At 37.3% G+C, this 21,604-nt stretch overlaps 1 protein-coding gene across 1 annotated transcript in view; it reads left to right on the forward strand.

Moving 5' to 3' along the window:
- SMCHD1 (structural maintenance of chromosomes flexible hinge domain containing 1) overlaps positions 1-21,604 on the forward strand; it is a 158,542-nt gene that overhangs the window by 56,546 nt on the left and 80,392 nt on the right. Inside the window, 8 exon segments of the mRNA XM_017854308.1 lie at positions 9,575-9,652; positions 9,732-9,851; positions 14,027-14,171; positions 16,395-16,491; positions 17,965-17,989; positions 17,992-18,026; positions 19,947-20,096; positions 20,778-20,912. Coding sequence (XP_017709797.1) covers positions 9,575-9,652; positions 9,732-9,851; positions 14,027-14,171; positions 16,395-16,491; positions 17,965-17,989; positions 17,992-18,026; positions 19,947-20,096; positions 20,778-20,912 — 785 coding nt within the window.

Genomic DNA, 21,604 nt, shown 5'->3' on the forward strand with positions numbered 1-21,604 from the left:
TAATTATATATATATATATATATAAATAACATATTAACATAAAATTTATCAAGTGGCATTAAGTACATTCATATTGTTGTGCAGCCATTACCACTGTCCATCTAAAGCATTTTTTCAACATTTCAAACTGAAACTCTATAGTAATAACTCTTCACTCCTTTCTCCCTGCCCTGATAACTACTTTTTAACTTTCTATATCTGAATTTGACTATTTTAGGTACCTCATAAAAATGGAATTATATTTGTCCTTTGTGTCTGTCCTGTTTCACTTAGCATAGTGTGTCAGAATTCCCATTCCTTTTTAAGGTTGAATAATATTCCCTTGTGTATATATATACCATATTTTGTTTATCCATTTGTTTGATGGATACTCAGGTTACTTTCACCTGTTGTCTGTTGTGAAGAATGCCCCTGTGAACATTGGTGTACAAATAGTCCTTTGAGTCCCTGCTTTTGTTTGTTTTAGATATATTCCCAAAAGTGGACTTGCTGGGTCATATTATTATTTAATTTATTGAGAAACTACCATACTGTTTTCCACAGTGGTCGCCCCACTGTACATTCCAGTTTCTCCATGTCACCCACATTTGTTATTTCCTGTGGGTTTTTTTGTGGGGGGCGGTTAATAGCCATCCTAACAGATATGAAGGGGTATCTTACTGTGGTTTTTCTTTTCCGCTTTTTCCTACTAAAGATTATTGTGGTTTTGATTTGCATTTCCCCAATATTCAGTGATTTTGAGCATCTTTTTATGAGCTTATTGCCATCCGTATATCTTCTTTGGACAGAGGTCTATTCAGGTCCTTTGGCCATTTTTAAATTTTGTTGTTGTTGAGTTGTAGGAGTTCTTTATAATCCTGGATATTAATCCCTTATCAGATAAATGATTTACAGATATTTTCTTCCACTCTGTGGGTTGCTTTTTCACTTTGTTGATGGTAACTGTGATGCACAAAAGTTTTCAATTTTGAAAAACAATTAGTCTCTTTTTTCTTTTGTTGCCTGTGCTTTTGGTATCTTATCCAAGAGATTGTTGCTAAATTCAGTGTTATGAAGCTTTTCCTGAATGTTTTTTCCTTACAAATTTTATAGTTTTAGCTCTGTGGTTACTACTTTGATCCATTTGACCTTAACTTTTGCATATGGTTAACTTCTTTTCATATGGAAAACTTCTTTTGCCTGCAGATACCCAGTTTTTCCAGCACCATTTGTCAAAGACTATATGTTCTCTATTGAACTGTTTTGGCCCACTTGTTGAAAGTCAGTTGTCCACATACGTGAGAGTTTATTTCTGGGCTCCCTGTTCCCTAGGTCTATATGTCTGTTCATATGCCCATGCTGCACTGTTTTGATTACTGTAGCTTTGTAAGTTTTAAAATCAGGAGGTGTGAGTGCTCCTACTTTATTCTTGTTTTTTAAGATTGTTTTGGCTATTTGGGTCTATGGAGATTACCTATGAATGTAGGATGCGTTTTTCTATTTCTGCAGAAAACACCATTAAGATCCTGGTAGGGATTACAGTGAATATGCAGATCATTTTGAGTGTTATTTTTACCTTAAAAATTGTAAGTTGTTCAGTCTGTGAACATGGTTTTGTATGTGTAACTTTGCTGAGTTTAATAGCTATACCAGGGTTTTTTTATGGATTATTTAGGTTTTTCGCATATGTGAACATGTCATTTATGAACAGAAATAGCTTACTCTTGTCCAAAGTAGATGCCTTTTATTTCTTTTTCTTGCCTAACGGTCTGGCTAGGACTTCAAATACTATGTTGAATAGAAGTGACTAAAATGGGCCGGGCACGGTGGCTCAAGCCTGTAATCCCAGCACTTTGGGAGGCCGAGACGGGTGGATCACGAGGTCAGGAGATCGAGACCATCCTGGTTAACACGGTGAAACCCCGTCTCTACTAAAAAATACAAAAAACTAGCCAGGTGAGGTGGCGGGCACCTGTAGTCCCAGCTACTCGGGAGGCTGAGGCAGGAGAATGGCATGAACCCGGGAGGCAGAGCTTGCAGTGAGCTGAGATCCGGCCACTGCACTCCAGCCTGGGCAACAGAGCGAGACTCCGTCTCAGAAAACAAAAAAAAGAAGTGACTCAAATGAGAATCCATGTCCTGTTGCTGATGTTAGAGGAAAAGCTTTAAGTCTTTCACAGTTGAGTATATGTGATGTTAACTGTGGGTCTTATATAAGGCCTTTATCATGTTGAAGAAGTTTCTTTCTATTCCTTGTGTAGTGTTTTTATCATGAAAGAGTATTGTTTTCCCAAATGTTTCTCTGCATCAGTCCAGATAATTATGTAGGTTTTTTCCGTTATTCTCTCAAAGTGATGTATTGCATTGATTGGTTGGTTTTTGTTCTTTGAGATAGGGTCTCACTCTGTCACCCAGGCTGGAATGAAGTGGCACAATTGTGGCTTACTGCAGCTTCGAACTCCTGGTCTCAAGTGGTTCTCCCACGTCAGCCTCCTTAGTAACTAGGACTACAGGCATGCTCATTGCACCCAGCTAGTTTTTTTTTTTTTCTTTTTATCAGTGGATGAGAGTTTTTTTTTAAATGTTGCCCAGGTTGGCCTCAAGCGCGTAGCCTCGCCTCCTTATGCACCAGGACAGCTGGCCTGAGCCATCATGGCTCTCTCTTTTTTTTTTTTTTTTTTTTTTTGTGGTGGAGACAGGGTCTACTCTGCTGCCCAGGCTGGTCTCAAACTCCTGGCCTCAAATGACCTCTTGCCTCAGTCTCCCAAAGTGCTAGGATTACAGGCATGAGCCACTGCACATAGCCTTGATTGATTTTTATTTGTTGAGCCATCCTTGCATTCCAAGAATAAATCTCACTTGGTTATTATGTATAGTTTGGATATTTGTCTTGATATCCAAATATAGTTTGGATATTTGTCTTGATATTTGGCATCTACTTTGGACAAGAGGGAGGTGGGACCTAATGGGAGGTTTTGGAGTCATAGGTTCAGAGCTCTCATGAAGGGCTTATTGAGTGAGTTCTTACTCTGTTATTTCCCATGAGAGCTGATTGTCCCTCCCTCACTCTTCTGTTGCCATATGATCTCTGCATACACTGGCTCCCCTTCACCTTCCACTATGAGTGGAAACAGCTAAGCAGCCTTGGGCTTTCATCCAGATGCCTAGTCTTCCAGCCAGCTGAATTGTGAACCAAATAAACATCCTTTTCTTATAAATTATTCAGCCTCAGGTATTCCTTTACAGCAACACTAAATAGACTAAGGTGAGTTCTTTTAAAATTGTGCTGAATTTGGCTTGCTAGCATATTGTTGAGAATTTTTGCATCAATATTCATAAGGGATTTTGGTCTGTAGTTTCTGGTTTTTTTTTTGATGTCTCTCTCTGGCTTTGGTATCAGATAATGTTGACCTCAAAAAATGAATGAGTTAGGAAGTGTTCTCTCCTCTTTACTTTTTGGAAGAGTTTGAAAAGGATTGGTGTTTCCATTTATTTCTTAATCCCTTGTAACCAATCTATCACCAGGTATCACACTAAAGAACAGTTGACTGTTGAACAACATGGGTTTCAACTGTGCAGGTCCACTTACATGTGGACCAAATGCAGATTGAAAATCATTTTTGTGGGATTTGAAACCCACATAAACAGAGGCCAACTTTTCATATATGCAGGTTCTGCAGGGCCAACTACAGGAGTTGTATTTTGGTATATATATGGAATCCTGGAACCAGTCTTCTGCGTAAACCAACGGAAAGCTGTATATCTTCATTCTGCCCATTCAAGTCCAAGTCATCATGGTCTCTCATTTTAACCATGTAGTAGCTGCCTCAATGAAAAGTCCTCTTGAATTCACTCTTGCACTGCTCCAGCTCATTTTCATTTTACCCCAAAGTGATTTTTTTTGAATTGCAGAACTGTGTCTATCACTCTGTTTTATATTATTTCATCTTTAGTGGCCTAGGAAACTAGTCATAGCTCTGCAATACTCCACGCATGATCTGGCCCTTCCTCTCTCTCCAACTTGATCTCGTCCTCACTCACCATACCTCTAACCACAACTGTTTTCTTTTGGTTCTCATCAAACCCTGGTTTTCCCAACTCTAGACCAAATTTGTTTCCTTAAATGTGTTTCCCCTCTAGGACAGGGGTGGCAAACTATTTGGAAAGCATCAGGTAGTAAATAAATACTTAGGCTCAGAGGGCCGTAAGTTGTTTCTTATGATTACGTAAGTCTGTTGTTGTAAATGAATGCAGCCATTGGCAGTCCAGTAGTTTGCCAGTCCCCTTGCTCTACAAGATTAAAAACTCCAGGAAAGCAATGATTTTGTTTTCTTTACCCTTTTTCTAGTACTTTGTATATAGGAGGTAATTAAATATTTGTTGAATAAATGCTTCAAAATCAGAAAGTTGCTTGGGTCTTTTAGAGAACTTCTCATGGTGATTTGCTGTCTGATTTATAATTGCACCCTTTTTTAAAGCAAATATTGAGAAGATGTTTCTAGAACATATTTCTTTCTCTATTGGTACAAGTTGAGAAATCCAGCAGTAAAAGGCAAATATAGGCATACTTTCTTTAAGATACATCATAAACTGGCCTGGCCAACATGGTGAAACCCCATCTCTACTAAGAAGTACAAAAATTGGCCGGGTGTGGTAACGTGCACCTGTAATTTCAGCTACTTGGGAGGCTGAGGCAGGAGAATCACTTGAACCTGGGAGGCAGAGGCTGCAGTGAGCTGAGATTGCACCACTGCACTCCAGCCTGGCAAGAGTGAGACTCCATCTCAAAATACGTATATGTATTTTAAATTTTCATATCAATTTTATCGTTGACATAAAGGTTATTTAAGAGCAAGCTGTTTGATCCAAGTATTTTATAGTTTTGAGAGTTTCTCTTGGAATTGATTTCTAGTTTTATTCCATAATGGCCCAAGAAGTTACTTGATATGGTTTTGATTTTTTCAAAATGTATTGAGATTTGTTTTGTGGCCTGATGTATGACCTGTCTTGGAGAATGTTCCATTTGCTGATGAGAAGAATGTATATTCTGCAGAATAATGTATATTCTGCATATTGTTGGGTAGAATGTTGTGTAAATGTTTGCTTAGGTCCATTTGGTCTAAAGGCCAGTTTAAATCCAATGTTTCTTTGTTAGTTTTCTGTCTCCATGATCCATCTAGTGCTATCAGTAGGGTGTTGAATCCGTCATTGTTGTATTGCTTTCTGTGTCTTCTTAGGACTAGTAATATATGTTTTATGAATTTGGGCACTGGTATTTGGTACATATATATTTAGAATTGTTGTATCTTCATGTTGAATTGATCCCTTTAACATTATATAATTTTTTTTAACTGTTGATTTATAGTCTATTTTATTTGATATCAGCTACTCTTGCTCACTTTTGGTTTCTGTTTGTATGGAATAGCTGTTTCCACACCTTCAGTCTATAATTGTCTTTATGAGTAATATGAGTTTATTATAAGTAGCATTTAGTTGGTTCATTTAAAAAAATCCATTACTGCCAGTCTCTGTCTTTTAGGTAGAGCATGTAATCAATTTACATTCCAGGTTAGTATTTATATGTGAGGTTTTGCTCCTGTCATAATGTTGTTATCTAGTTGCTTTGTAGATTCTTTCTTTTTTTCCCTCCTTTCTGTCTTTGTGGTTTGGTAGGATTCTGTTGTGTTGCTATTTGATTTTTTTCTCTTCCTGCCTTGTATAATTATTTTATAAGACCTGTGAATTTTATACTCTCTTGTTTTTATGATGGCTAGTATTGATCATTTGTTTCCATGTTTAGAACTCCTTTGAGTGTTTCTTATAGATCTAGTTTAGGGGTGGTGAATTTCTTCAGGGTTTGCTTCTCTGGGAAATACTTTATTTTGCCTCCATTTATGAAGCTTATTCTAGCAGGATACAAAATTTGTGGTTGACAGTCCTCCTGCTCTCCACCCCCAGCACTTTGAAAACAGAATCCTACAGATGGAGCAGGATTGTAAAAAACAGAAAAAATAAAATCCCAGTCTCTACTAGCTTGTAAGGTACCTGCTGTGAAATCCACTGTTAGTCTAATGGATTTTCCTTTACTGGTGACTGAATGCTTTTTCTCTTGCTGATTTTAGGATATTTTCCTTCACATTGACCTTAGTCAGTCTAATTTCTATATATTGTAGTGAGGCCTTTCTTGGCAGTGTTTTTGCCTGGTGTTCTTTGAGCCTCTTATTGTTTGGATGTACAGATCTCTTGCTAGACAAGGGAAGTTTTCCTCAACAATTATTTCCTCAAATAGGTTTTCTTTTTTTTCCTTTTTTTTTTTTTTTGAGACAGAGTCTTGCTCTGTTGCCCAGGCTGGAGTGCAGTGGTGCGATCTCGGCTCACTGCAAGCTCTGCCTCCTGGGTTCATGCCATTCTCTTGCCTCAGCCTCCCGAGTAGCTGGGACTACAGGCGCCCGCCACCACGCCTGGCTGATTTTTGTATTTTTTAGTAGAGACGGTGTTTCACCGTGTTAGCGTGTTAGCCAGGATGGCCTCGATCTCCTGACCTCGTGATCCACCCGCCTTGGCCTCCCAAAGTGCCAGGATTACAGGCATGAGCCACTGCACCTGGCCTCCTCAAATAGGTTTTCTAAAGTTTTTGCTTTTTCTTTTCCCTTGGGATTACCTAGGATTTTGTTGGTTTGACTATTTTACATTGACCCATACTTCAAGAAGGCTTTGATCATTTTTTACAATTCTTTTTTCTTTATTTTGTCTGATTGATTAATTCAACAGATTTATCTTCACATTTTGAGATTCTCCTGCTTGGTCTAGTCCATTGTTTGCTTTCAACTGTATTTTGTAATTCCTTCCATGAATTTTTTTATTCCAGAAGTTCCTTTTTTAAAAAATAAAAAACTATGCCTTTGGTAAATTTCTTGTTCATATCCTGAATTTCATTTTCTTATTACTTTATATTAGTTTTCAGATATCTCCTGTATCTCATAGAGCTTCTTTAAAAATCAGTATTTTAGCTGGGCATGGTGGCTGATGCCTGTAATCCCGGGAGGCTGAAGTGGGAAGATAGCTTGATGTCAGGAGTTCAAGACCATCCTGGACAAAACAGTGAGACACTCTCTCTAAAAATTATTTTTTTTTTAATTTAACAAGTGGGCATGGCAGTGCAGACCTGTAGTCCCAGCCATTTCAGGAGGCTGAGGTGGGAGGATCACTTGAGCCCATGGGACTGCAGTGAGCTATGATTGTGCCACTGAAATTCACCCTGGGCAATAGAGCAAGACCATATCTCAAGAAATAAAATAATCAGTATTTTGAATTTTTTATTTAATATTTCAAAGATTTCTTTTTGGTTAGGATCCATTGTTAGAGAATTACTGTGTTGCTTTGGAACTGTCATGGCACCTTTTAAAAAAATATTTTCTGTATTGGGCTCATTTCCTTTGCATCTGGAGTAGTAGTTGCTTATTTTTATTTTTGAATTTACTTTTGTTGGGGCACGACTTATTTTTTCCTTGACAATGTGTCTATGATGTATGTTTAATAGATTCTTTTGACTTTGCTTCTTGGGTGTATTCAGTGACATAAGTTATGTATGATTTCCTTGTTTATAAATAGCCTTAGTGTGGTGGCTTTCTCCAATGCTGGCTATTGTAGTAATGTATCGGGCGAGTGAGCAGTCTCAGGGCTTCCTGTGTAGCTGCAGTGGTATGGGCAATTGTGGTAGTAGAGGTGGTGGCAGAGCTTGTCTCCTTCCTGAGCACTGCACGATTGTTTTAGCAGATGTTTTGATGGGCTGTGCAGGCTGGCCTCCTGTCCAGTATGTGGTGCTAGAAGGTAAGAGCTGGATGCAGCTGTTGTAGTAGCATTTATGGGTTACCTTTGTTAACCAGAAGTACTCTGATGTTCTAGATGATGAACTGGGCTGTGTAACTTTCAGGGGTCCCAGTCCTGTGCTCTGCCCCTGAGGCAGTTGGGGAGGACAAAGCTAGGCAGGGCTGGGCCGGAGAATCCTGCATTTTGGCCACCTCAACAGTGGACACAAGCACCAGCCCTTGCAGGGGTTGCAAGGTAGTTCTCAGGCCCCTGAAGCAGTGCTCCAGGGAGGAGCAGAGCAACCAATGCCTTGCCAAAGATCCAGCATGGGGAAAGTGGGGTTGCTAGGGCTCTACAACCTGGCAGGTGATAGTGGGACCTGGTTCTCTACAGTTTTGACCTGGTTGAGTTCCCTCCTACCGTCTGCTACTGGCAGCAAGCTGAAATAGCCAGCCAAGTCCCAGGCAGTCTGTCCTCAGATTGTGACTCTGTCTCAGGCTGCAAAACTTCCTGCCAGGGACAAAAACCAGGCTCCAGGCCATACCCCTCCCAGTCTGGCTCTGCAAAGCAGGGGCCCCCAATTCTCTTACCCATGGCTGGGGCCCATGTTACGCTTGCCTCTCAATTCTGGTTGTGGAGGCTGCTCTCCTCAATAATAGATCACAAATCTTAGTCTGGAGATTCTCCATACCAGTGACTGCCACCTATGCTGGCTGGCAGATTTCTGTGCAGCCCCCTGTGACTTAGGATTGGGAATGACCTCCTTCTGTTTGCACCCACTGGGTCTAGGAGTATGAGTGGAGCACTTCCCACTCTCCCCAGTGCTCTCCAAGTCAGATCCAGTGCTTGGTAGGGCCAAGGAGCTCCCACTGGCTTCAGTTGCTCTCTCCCCTTCTCACACAGAGGATTCACTCCCAGTTTTTCATGGGACATGCAGTGCTGTTACCTACTGAAGTGTTCAAAGTATCCAAAGTTTCTTTTGCTTTTTTTTTTTTTTTTTTGAGACAAGGTCTTGCTCTGTTGCCCAGACTGGTACCTTCATAGCTCACTGCAGTCTTGACCTCCTGGGCTCACGCAGTCCTCCCATCTCAGCCTCTCAGATAGCTGGGACTAATTAGCCGGACCATGCCCGGCTAATTTATAAATATTTATAGAGACAAGCTATCACTATATTGCCCAGGCTGGTCTCAAATTCTTGGCCTCAGCCTTCCAGAGTGCTGTGGTTACAGGCATGAGCTACCACACTGGGCCTGTTACGCTTTTATGTTGAACTCCTGTGTTCCTTCTTAGATAAAAGTTCACAGTTTGAATACACTATTGTACTGTTTCCAAGTGGGTAAGGTTGACTACTTTTCTCTCTCTCCGTTTTTGGTCTCTGTGGTCATGTTACCTACTTGATAAACATTTCGGTTTTGTTCATGAATTACCTTTTAAAAAATTTTGGGTTTTTGAATATTTGCATTATATAATTTTAGAGTGGGCAATAAATAAGGAATTTTTTGGAGAGGTCGTGTTATTTGTCTATTCTGTTGTCTTCCTTTCTCTTTAAATAGTAATTTTAAATAAAGTGAAAGAGTTTACAAGACTTGAAAGAGATTTTAATGAATTGAAGAGTTAACTTTTATTATTGCTGTTCATTTTCATAGGATAGCGTTAGATCTTTTGAAACTTCAAAGCAGGTTTTAAAATACAGCAAATAGGTATTTGGTGCCAATGTGACATTGCATGTTTCATGTTTTATGTTAAATTTCTCAAGACAGTATTGTTTCTTTTTTCTTTTATTAAGCTTCAAGTGGAAATAAAGAGATTATTTCGCATATTAGTCAACATGGAGGAAAATGGCCTTACTGGTTTAAAAAAATGGGTGAGTTCTTACTCTGAATGTTAAAAAATACGTTGGTATTGTGTTGACTTGATTTTTAATTTCTTCTTAATTTATCCAGAAAACATTCAGAAGTTGGGGAATTATACCTTGAAATTACAAGTTGTGTTGAATGAAAGTAATGCAGACACTTATGCAGGAAGACCACTACCATCTAAAGCAATTAAGTTTTCTGTTAAAGGTAAGCAAAACAGTAATATATAATTATATATGCTAAAGGTGGCATTTTAAATCCAAAAAGAAAAGAAAGATAAGCCAATAAAAGATGTTTGAACAATTGGGCAACCATTTCGATTTTATTTTATTTTATTATTTTGTTTTGTTTTGTTTTGTTTGTTTTGTTTTGTTTTGTTTTGTTCTTTCTTTCTTTTGAGTTGGGGTCTCATTCTGTCACCCAGGCTGGAGTGCAGTGGCACAATCTCGGCTCACTGCAACCTCCACTTCCTGGGTTCAAGTGATTCTCCTGCCTTAGTCTCCCGAGTAGCTGGAATTACAGGTGCCCTCCACCATGCCTCGCTTTTTGTATTTTTAGTAAAGACAAGGTTTTGCCACGTTGACTAGGCTGGTCTTGATCTCATAACATCTGATGATCCACCCGCTTCAGCCTCCCAAAGTGCTGGGATTACAGATGTGAGCCACCACGCCCGGCCCATCTTGATTTTTAAATAGCTTTATAAGTCTACTTGATAATCATATTCCTTCTGAATTTTGAAGACATTGTTTTCTGCTTTTCATTGTTGCTGGTAAAGTCTAAAACTGTCCTGATTCCTGACCCTTGGCATATGGCCCCTCCTCCCCCAAAATGTTCTCTGTTTCCTAATCCTCAGGTGTTTAGGGGAATCCCAGTTTCTGAAATATTCAATTGTATGATTTAGTGTGGGCCTATTTTTATCTAGTATCATCCAGCCATGTACCTCATAGACCCTTTCAGTCTGAAAATCTCTGTTTTATTTTCTGGGAATTTTTCTTGAATCATTTTGATTTTTTTCTCTTTTCTTTTCTTCTCTCTTCTCTTCTCTTCTCTTCTCTTCTCTTCTCTTCTCTTCTCTTCTCTTCTCTTCTCTTCTCTTCTCTTCTCTTCTCTCTCCCCGCTCCCCGCTCCCCGCTCCCCTCTCCCCTCTTCTTTTCTTTTCAATGGGATCTCACACTTGCCCGGGCTGGAGGGCAGTGGCACGATCTCAGCTCACTCCAACCTCTGCCTGCCAGGTTCAAGCGATTCTCCTTGCCTCAACCTCCCAAGTAGCTGGGATTACAGGTGCCCACCACCATACCTGGCTAATTTTTTTGTATTTTTAGTAGAGACGGTGTTTCACAATGTTGGCCAGGCTGGTCTCGAACTCCTGACGTCATGATCCGCCCTCCTTGGCCTCCCAGAGTGTTGGGGTTACAGGCATGAGCCATCACCCCTGGCCTCTTTTCTTTTTTGGAGATGGTGTCTTGCTCTGTTGCCTAGGCTGGAGTGCAGTGGTGTGATTGCAGCTCACTGCACCTAATTTTTTTTTTTGGAGATGGAGTTTTGCTCTTGTTGCCCAGGCTGGAGGGCTGGAGTGCAGTGGTGTGATCTCGGCTTACTGCAACCTCCGACTCCCAGGTTCAAGTGATTCTTCTGCCTCAGCCTCCCAAGTAGCTGGGATTACAGGCATGCGCCATCATGCCCAGCTAATTTTGTATTTTTAGTAGAGATGGGGTTTCTTCATGTTAGTGAGGCTGGTCTTGAACTTCTGACCTCAGGTGATCCGGCGGCCTCGGCCTCCCAAAGTGCTGGGATTACAGATGTTAGCCATCGCACCTGGCCCTGTCTAATTTTTAAAAAACATTTTTTTGTAGAGACAGGGTCTCGCTATGTTATGTTGCCCATTCTGGCCTCAGACACCTAACCTCAAGCCATCTTCCTGCCTCGGCCTCCTAAAGTGCTGGGATTACAGGCTTGAGCCACTGTGCCCAGCCTGTTCTTTCTTTCTAAAACATCTAATGTTAAGATGTTGGATTTCAGGATTGGTATATTATTTTTGTTTTTCCTACTTTCCATCTCTTGGTTTTGTTTTACTACCTTATTGGAGATTTTCTTAACAGCTTGATGTTCTATGCTATTTTTTCCTTTTTGCTACCATTTTTAGTTTCTAAAATCTCTTTTAGAATAATCTTGTTAAACAATTCCTTAAGCGTTCTCTTCCTACTTCATGAATTTAGTATCTTTATTCTCTGAGGATATCAATAATAGTGGGGTTTTTTTTATAGCATTTTTCCTGATTCATAGTTTGTTTCCTCCATGTTGCTTTTTTTCCTCCTTGTCTTTATTAGATATTCTCTTGTATAATTAGTGATTTGCTTACATTGAAGAACAGGGCACTTAAAAACTTAAATTTCCTTGGGGGAAGTTATGATACGAGAATTTTTAGGTCTTGTCTCTTCGGCTGTTTCCATTCCCCAGAGTGGAGCCTTTCAGTCACCTGCTAAAAGGGTAAAGACCTAGCTGCCAGCATTTTGGGAACCAAGCTGGGAAAGACCATTTGTGTGTGTTTGTGGGAGTCCTCACATTTAGTATATAATTTTTCACTTGATTTTCCTATTTTCAATAAACACTTTCCTATTTTCAATGACACTTTTAAATTTAATTAATTATATTTTAAAATACAGACAGGGTCTCACTATGTTACCCATGCTGGTCTTGAACTCCTGGGCTCAAGTTATCCTGCTTTCTTGGCCTCCCAAAGTGCTGAGGTTACAGGTTTGAGCCACCACGCCTGATCAGTGACACTTTTAGTAGTGGTGTGTGTCTCACTTCTGGACCTTTTCTTCTTTCCCTAAAGAATTAACCTTCCATCTTTTGCTGGGGATGAGGAGGGTCGTTGACTAGCCCATGCGTTGAAGGATGAGGATCTGCGAAACTGTTTCTCAAACTGACTTCAGCTAACCTTGTTTTATTTCGGTTTCACTACAACTTTCTACAGCCATCCCTGAGACTTTTGGGCATCTGGTAACTGTGAATCAGATTCGGTCTCTGCTTGCTTTGTTGTTTGAGTATTTGATGTTCTTAGGTCTTTCTGCTAAGTCAGTTACACTTACTCATATGTTCTTTGGCTTTCCAATTCTATTACTCTCATCTTTTTTCTTGTTTACTGCTTTTATAGAGTCATTGTTACAGGGTTTTTGGAGAGAACTGATCTAAATCTAAGTAGCTGTGGTATCAAGAAGGACCACCTTGGAGTGGTTTTCTTTTTTTTTTTTAATGTTTTAGGAGACTTTTTTATACATAAATCTGTGTTCTTTTAACACCTGTGGAACATATATTCATAAGATGGGTTTGCTGTAGTTTAAGCAGTTTCCTGTTGATGAATCATGTTGATTGTTTCCAAGTTTTTGGCTATTAGAAACCGTAGTGCTGTTTGGCAAAAAAAATTATGCTGCTTTCTGTACATATGTTAGAATCTCCTTAGGGTGATACCAAGAAGTGGACATCCCAAAAGGCTATGCCAAAAAGTACCTTCACTTCTCACTATCAGAGTTCCAGTTGACTGCATGCTCATTCCTGGCTGAACTATATATTTATTTAGCATAGTTGGTGGTGAAACTGCTTCTCTAATTTTTAGATTGTGTACCTCTTCTAGCCATTATTGGACATTGTATGCCATCTATGAATGCTTGTTAATTTACTATACCCATTTTAATAGTTTAAAGCTGTGGTTCTCAAATTTGAGTTTATATCAGATTCACCCAAAAAGAAACACAGCTTGGTGAATTTCACCCTGAGTTTCTGATTCAGCAGGTTTGAGGTGGGCCCTAGAATATGCATTTCTAATAAGTTCTCAGGGGATGCTAAAACTTCAAGACTAGAGACCACACTTTGAGAACAGCCTATTTATAGGAGGGTTTCATGTAGTCTGAATTTTCCTTGTTACACATGTTGCAAATATTTTCTCGTGTGGAGCTTCTATTTAACTTCATCATATATATCATTTTATAACTATTGAATATCGTGTTTTGCCTTTAAAGTTCTTTCCTATGAAAAGGTACAACGGCTGGGCATGGTGGCTCACGCCTGGGGAGGCAGGTGGGTAACTTGAGTTCAGGAGTTCAAGACCAGTGTGGGCAACATGATGAGACCCTGTTGCTACAAAAAATAACAAAAATTAGCCAGGTGTAGTGGTACACACCTGTAGTCCCAGGTACTCGGGAGGTTTTTCCCAAGTGGATTGTCTGCATAATATATAATTTTGTGCTGATTTTAAAATGTTATTTTAGTAGAGTCTAAAATAGATTTCTAAAATTTCTCATATAGAAATGGATCTGTTTTGACCCCAATGGATTTTCTGACCAATGTACTTGCTTTTCATTTCATTTTTGTTTTTGTTGAAGAGGGTAAGCCAGAGAAATTTTCATTTGTTCTTCTGGATCATCATTTTCGTGTTGGAGTTCCATTTAATATCCCTCTGGAGTTTCAGGATGAATTTGGTCATACCAGTCAACTAGTAACTGATATTCAGCCAGTTCTTGAAGCAAGGTAATTTGAAGGATCAATACATATTTGTCCTTTCATATTTGCTAAGCATTCGCTCTTTTTTTCAGCTTATTTATTTTTGTGTGTGTAAGGTGTTCAACTTTAGTGTTATTTAAAATATTAGTGAATTTTATTATATCTGAGTAATTTAGCTCCACCCTATCCTCTGTGACTAGTGTCATATATAAATTGCTTCACTGAAGTTTATATTTTGACTGAATTTATTGCTGAAGTTAAGGTGTTTATGCCTTACTCCATGTTCTTTTGCAAGTATGATATAATGTCTCTTAATTCATTATTTGAAATACTTCATTCTGTTTCTTCTGTCATCACTGTTTTCTCTTTTAGGGTTCTTAGTTATTGGATGTTGGACCTTTTGTACTGAATCCCCAATTTTAAAAAAAAATGTCCTCAATCTTTTTGTGTTTCTGTTTTACTTTCTGATAAATGTTCTCAGCCTTGTGCTTACTACCTTTCCATTGAGTTTTCCTTTCTGCTAACGTATTTTAGTTGCTGTGAGTTCTTTCTGGTTCTCTGAAATTTTTTGAAGACCCTCTTTTGTTTTGTGAATGTAGTACCGTTTTCACTGATAAAACAAATGGTTGGTTGTGTTTTTTTTTTTTTTTAAGTTTTCTTTTGCCTATACAGATACTCTGTTGTCTCCAACTTAGTCGATTGCTTGTTCTTGGTCTCTAGAGATAGCTGGTTATTGGTCGTCTGCTTGTAAATGAGTAGGAGACTGGAATGCAGGTGGAAGAGTGGAGAGGCTGTTGCCTGTGAGCTCCACTGTGGGATGATCTGTCTGGAGTACATTGTTGGGGGACATCCTGTTAGTATTTTTAGGTCTTGGACTGGGCAGTTTCCGCAAAGAAGAATCTTCAGTCTTTTGCCTGGAGCGGGGAATAGTTTGGTTCCTAATCAAAGAACAGGGCTGGGGTGGGAATTGGGGAGGAGAGGTCTCAGTATCCATATGCATTCGTTCCAGATTACCTCTTCTCTTCTTTTTAGTATTTCATTCTCATCCTCAACTTACCTCCTGTCCCTGGTTCAGAGATCTTCTGTTTTAACCTTTTCAGAGATTTATCTTTCACTCATCTGCCAGAGGCAGAGAGGAGAGATCTGGAGATCTGAGATCTAAACTTTTCATCAGTCTTTTTGCTTGTTTGTTTAAAGCTTTTCCTTTTGCCAATTCTGAACAGTACCTGGGCATTCTATGATAGAGGTTGGTTTCTAGCTTTTTCTATTTCTATTTTATGATTCAGCTTTTTGGAGACTGCTGATATTTGCCACTTGTCTGTCCTGTTTTCTAGCAGATAAGTTTGGTTGCCCTGTCTCTGCTTCCTTTCTGTTTTTTCTTTATTTTTTCCTTTAATAATAAATCCCTTTACTGTCATATTAGTGGGATTTTAAGACACAGTGAAAGTAGGTGTATATGTTTAATGTGCCATCTTTCCCAGGGGATTTATTTTATCTTGTGTGCCACATTACATCTTTTTTCAAATGAGCTTTACAGTTTATTCTGAAAATACCTGTGAGCACTTAAATTCCATTCCTCAGAAAAATTAGGCTTTTCTCCATCATGGTATATTTTTTACTTTTTTCCCCTTTACCTTTGACAGAGTAAAATTTTGCCACTGCAAAGGTCTACATCTGGTCAAATCTGATGAAATTAGCTTTGGAATCAGCTTTAGGAACCATATTACTCATGGAAGTAGATTAGGTGATCTCACCGGTTTATGTCCTTATAAGCCTGTCTGTTATTATTTGGACTTTTATCTAAATTGCCATTCATTTTAATAATAGATGCCCATAAGTCTCTAAAATCCCACTGGTGAAATATTTGAAAGAATTCATGTTAAATGCTGAAGACATCCTTAAACCTGGCTTCTTTGGGTATTTCCTTTTCTTAGGCTTGTATACATGGTCTAGCATTAGATTAGGTACTACGTTGTATCTTTACTAATTCAATACGTGCTGTTTTAATTTTGCATTATACCTATTGTATCATTTTCAGTGTTTAACCCATTGGCATCACTTATTAATACTTGTTGGATCAGTTTTCTTTGTAAAAGAAATCCATGGGAATTTTTTTCTGTTTAGTTCTTTATATATAAAAAATATTTTATTAGAAAATAGACATGGCAATGTTACATAGGAAAGCAAAACACATTTGCAGCTTACTTGTAGGCAATTGAGGGGAGTTAAAACATATTTTTTTTTCCCCAGTGGTTTATCTTTACATTATGAAGAAATAACCAAAGGACCAAATTGTGTAATTCGAGGTGTTACAGCTAAGGGCCCTGTAAACTCTTGTCAAGGCAAGGTAAGCATTATGTATAGATCTTATGATACTTGTTAAGTATTTACTTCATATGGTAAGAATGAAATTGTAAATGAAAAGTGGAATGACCTATTTTTAAAAAACAGATGACAGTAATTGGGTTTTTAGGAATTTATCAGCAGTATGCCACCTGACTTATCAGTTACATCTGTAAGAAAAATTGGCACATTTCCTACTGTTGTTGGTTAAACATGAATTAAATATTTTTCATCTGTCCCCATTATCGCTATTTCAGTTCTTTCACATTCAAAGTCATTTTTTTGGCACAGTTATCCAGGACTGTGCTGTTTTGGTTTTTTTTTTTCTCTGTCTCTCCTACTGTTTCTGTCCACTTTTGAATATTTTTCTTAGAACAAAAATGACGATTAGAAATATGGGAAACTTCAGCTCACATCTTTAAACATATCACTTTGATATTTAGATAAAAGGAAGTGTTTGGTGAGAGATACAGTTAAGGAAGGAATCCTATGCGTAGTTTGTTGGTCTAAAAAAAAAACAGGGAAGCTAAAGATAGAAACTCTAATAAATAAAGTAAATTTTTTCAATTAGGTCTATAAAGTCCAGGAGCTAATAGATTTAACCTGACTAAAAAACACTGTAGCTAATTTTTTTTCAGTGTATCATTACTTTAAATATTTAAATATTTTCCCGTATCAGTGTGATGTTTAAAACAGAGCATGTGTATTTTTTTCAAGTACTGTGTACGGCTTTGGTATAATCAAGTCAACAATTGAGTTCTTGATTCTTTCTGAATTCAGATTTTTCTGGAAAAAGAACTTGAAATTCACAGAAAATTTGACTTTGTAAGATAAACTTACTAAAAATTCCTAGATATAAACCTTTTTATTTTGAAAATAACTTTTTAGAGGAAATAACTTACAAAGGAGTTCGAAGATAGTATAGAGAGGTTGCATTAGAAAGTTCCTTCCTGTTAATGTCTGACAGAACTTTATTATCCACACATTGACAAAATACTACTACAAAACTGTGGACTTTTTTATTGTCTCCAGTTAATTTATTTTCCTGCTCAGGATCCAATTAGAGTACCACATTGCATTTCAAAATTTGTGGATTTTGTTTCTTTCACCTTTACTATTTCATATGTTTTATAATATCTATCTTGATTATGTAATGTATTCGAGGTTATGCCTTTTGAGAATAAAAATTAAGTGAAGAAAAAAAAAAATTGATCCTAAAGTGATATTCCTATTTTGGAAAAGTAGGTTCCTACCATAATTCCCCTGTTCATTTCAATGTCTGTAAGGAAGCAATATTGATCAGTTTTTTTTTCCTCTAAGATTTCTGACTCCAATATATGATAATTTTAATAAGTATAAAATTGGTAAGTAATTTTACAATGGTATGAAAATAAAACAAATATAAATCAGAATTGATGTGATAAACTACTTAAGTATGTATTTAGGACTGGGTTTAATTTTACTGTTTTTTCAACAGAATTATAATCTGAAGGTTACTCTGCCGGCTTAAAAGAAGACTCACAGATTTTGAAAATGAAAGTTTACTACCTGGTAATATTATTTCAAGAATATTCATAATTAATTTAAAATATATTCTTATGTTAAAGTATAATGCTATAAAGTTAAGAGATTTTTGGGCTTTTAGTAGTGGTATAATCTTGAAAATACATTTAAATGTCAAACCATAGCACATAACAGAAATGACCAGTTTTAAAAGGAAAACATTTAGGAAGATGTTATTGACATTCTAAATATAACATTGGGAGAAAAGTTTGGATATTGAAATGTTTTGGGGAACTGTTTCTTGGAAAATATCTATTAGGCTTTATTAGAGATGGGTCTGTTCTTTACATTTTGTTTATACAACTGTTTCATATTTTAAGAAGAAAAATTTCTAATGTTATTTTTATTAAGTTAAGGACTTAACTTGAGAAAATGAAGTTGCATTAAAGTTACATAGGATAGAATATGCTGGCTAATTTGAGAGGCAGTCTATGGTAGAGGTTCTAAGTGCATTCTGGAGTCAGCCCTGCTGGGTTAGTGTCTAGGTAAACTCATTCTATGCCTCAATTTCTTCTTGTGTAAAATGAGATAATATCTACTCCCTTGGGGTTGTTAGGAGTATTAAATGAGTTACTACAGGTAGTCCTTGCCTTGCACAGTTCTGTAGTACTCAATGGAGGACACAGTTGAAATATGCAAGAGTTTTCATTAACACCTACTGTGCCAAGTAAGAACTGCCTGCACCTGTAAAACACAGCAATGTTTAGCATGTTAGATTTAGCTCTGATATGAACAACACCACAACCATATCTGTGTGCATATGTGATCTTGTTACTGATTGTAGGTAAAAAGAAACATATCAGCTATTTGCGTTCACAAATTCAAGTTGTTTGACATTTTCCTCCAGTATGAATTGTTAAAGAATTTAGGTAGGTCCATTGGTGGAAGTACAAGAAAAAAATCATACGTATCAACAAAAATTCATTTATTTTAGAGGTTAGATTATTAATAAGTATGGATTTGAGTAGTATATTTCTTAGTAGCTAGATAGTTCTTTTTGGGGGGTAGATAGGAAGTATCATGGTATAGTGATAAAAGTCAAGGAGTTTCAAATTACAAATCAGGATTTAAACCTATGTTTGCTACTTACTAGCCTGGTGACCTGGAAGAAATACTTAATTTATCTGAATCCCAGTTTCAGAAATGGGGATGATAATAGTAACATCTTCATTAAGATTATTGTGATGTTTATGTAAAAATAATCCTTAATAAAACTTAGCACAATACTTCATATATAGTAAATAAATGAATATTAACTAATATTAGTACAAAGTATAATAAATATTTTCAGTAATTCTCTCCGTATACTTGTGTTATCAGTATGTAGCATTAATTGAATTTTAAAATATCAGTGTTTATGGAACAAATCAGACTGGCTTACTGCAGAAGTATAAGCCTACTTTTCTTAATCTTAGAGGAAATTTGTGATGTTAATTGCTTATGACATCAGAGGTAGTGGACAATCTAACAAGTGAATGACCTGATCATGTCATTACAAGAACTAATTCTTTGAATGTCTAAAACATATAGTTACTTGTGCCGGAAAAATCATCATGTAAAATTGGTAAATAGTTTTAATAAGCCGTTATTTTCTTTTGAATACCTTTTCCTCAGTATCTTTTAAAGATTTTAGGTGATTTCTAATGTGAATTATCACTGTGTCGTACCTTGTGGAATAAAAGCCTAGACACCAAGCATTTTATACAGTTGAGATTAAGTCTTGTCATGTATTGAATCTATGCATTTTGGGATGAAACCGATTAAACATGGACATTGCCTATATTTTTCTTTCTTGGCAATATTTATAAAATATTGAGTCTTTAATGCTAAAGTTGTTTCTTTTGCTATTTCAGTACTTCAGTCTTTGAAACCTGAATATGTATTTCATTGTATAATTTACTGTTAGGTCAGCCTCGTCGATTGAAAGTGAAACCTGATTCCGAAATTTTAGTTATAGAAAATGGAACAGCTTTCCCATTTCAGGTGGAAGTTTTAGATGAATCAGACAACATAACAGCACAACCAAAACTGATTGTTCATTGTAAGGTAAGCTTATTGGAAGATACTTCGATTATTTTGAGTCCCTTATAGTAAGTGGCAGTGACTGTTTTAGCCACTTAATAGTAAATCTTACATAGGATTTAAGTCTGAAATGGTTATTCCATGGAGGGATTTGTGGGATCTTATTGCCAATAGTTTTTTTTTAAATCATTCCTAAATCAATAAAGATGCCACCTGTGCCCAGTTTCATAAATTCGTGGATGAAGGTTTACTCACCTCTCCTTCCTTGACTCTATCCCTCTCATTTCACATGAATTATACACGAATAGAAAGACAAAAATGTCTTTCAAGATTGGGAATGGGCTGCTCTGCCTATGGAGTAGCCTTCTTTATTCCTTTACTTCAAGGGAAAAAAAATTGGGAATGATGCTTAAATGAAGGTAGGTAAAAGACCGCAGAAAGAAAAGGAAAATCCAGTTAAGTAAAAAAGAAAAGGATTGTGATTGAGGAAGTTGGTTTTCCTTCCAAAACAGATAAATTTTACATAGTACAGTAGAAAATTACTGTTTTTGTTCAGTATTCAAGAGTTTTAGTGACTTTTACTTAGAATTTTCTTATTCATTGCCAGAAATAATAGCTCTAGTGAATTATTTGAAACTTTGAACAATTATGGAATAATCAAATACATTCGATAGGGTCTTACATTATTTTGCATCCTTCACATAGTTTTCAGGTGCTCCAAACCTTCCAGTCTATGTTGTAGATTGCAGTAGTTCCGGAACCAGTATTTTAACAGGATCTGCAATTCAAGTTCAGAATATTAAAAAAGACCAGATGCTTAAAGCAAGAATTGAAATACCTGTAAGTTATTATTGTTACTCATTGATACTGTATTGAGTCTTCATACAAATAGTCTTCAACTGCTTAATAACATGTTTTGCAAAATTGTTAACTTCTAAAAATGAGGTATTTGTGGTTCTTTCAGCCAAAGCAAAGCAAAGGCAATATGAAATACTATAATGACTAGTTTAACATTTGTGTCAAATATTAGTAATTGTCTTGATTTTTACAGTGTCTTTTATAGTGTCTGAAGCTATTACTGATTTATATTTCCCTAAAATATTTTTCTTCTATTAAAATACATAATTTTATTCTTTTGCTTTTTTTTTTTTAAGAGTTAGGGTCTCATTCTGTTGTCTAGGCTGGAATGCAGTGGCACAGTCATGACTTACTGCAGCCTCCAACCCCTAAGCTCTAGTGATCCTCTCACCTCAGCCTCCCAAGTAACTGGGACTACAGACAAGGACCAGTGTACCTGATTATTTATTTGTTATTTATTTTTTGAGAAAGAGGGTCTTGCTGTGTTGCTCGGTCTGATCTCAAATTCCTGTCCACCGTCAGTCTTCCCACCTTGGCCTCCCAAAGTGCTGAAGTTACAGGCGTGCACCACTGTGCCCAACCCTTTTGCTTTTTATGGTTCTCATTTGTTTTAGAAAGTTTGGGGCCGGGCGCGGTGGCTCAAGCCTGTAATCCCAGCACTTTGGGAGGCCGAG

This window comes from Rhinopithecus bieti, unplaced genomic scaffold (genome assembly GCF_001698545.2).
Source record: "Rhinopithecus bieti isolate Rb0 unplaced genomic scaffold, ASM169854v2 scaffold_36410, whole genome shotgun sequence".
In the NCBI taxonomy this organism is placed as follows: domain Eukaryota; kingdom Metazoa; phylum Chordata; class Mammalia; order Primates; family Cercopithecidae; genus Rhinopithecus; species Rhinopithecus bieti.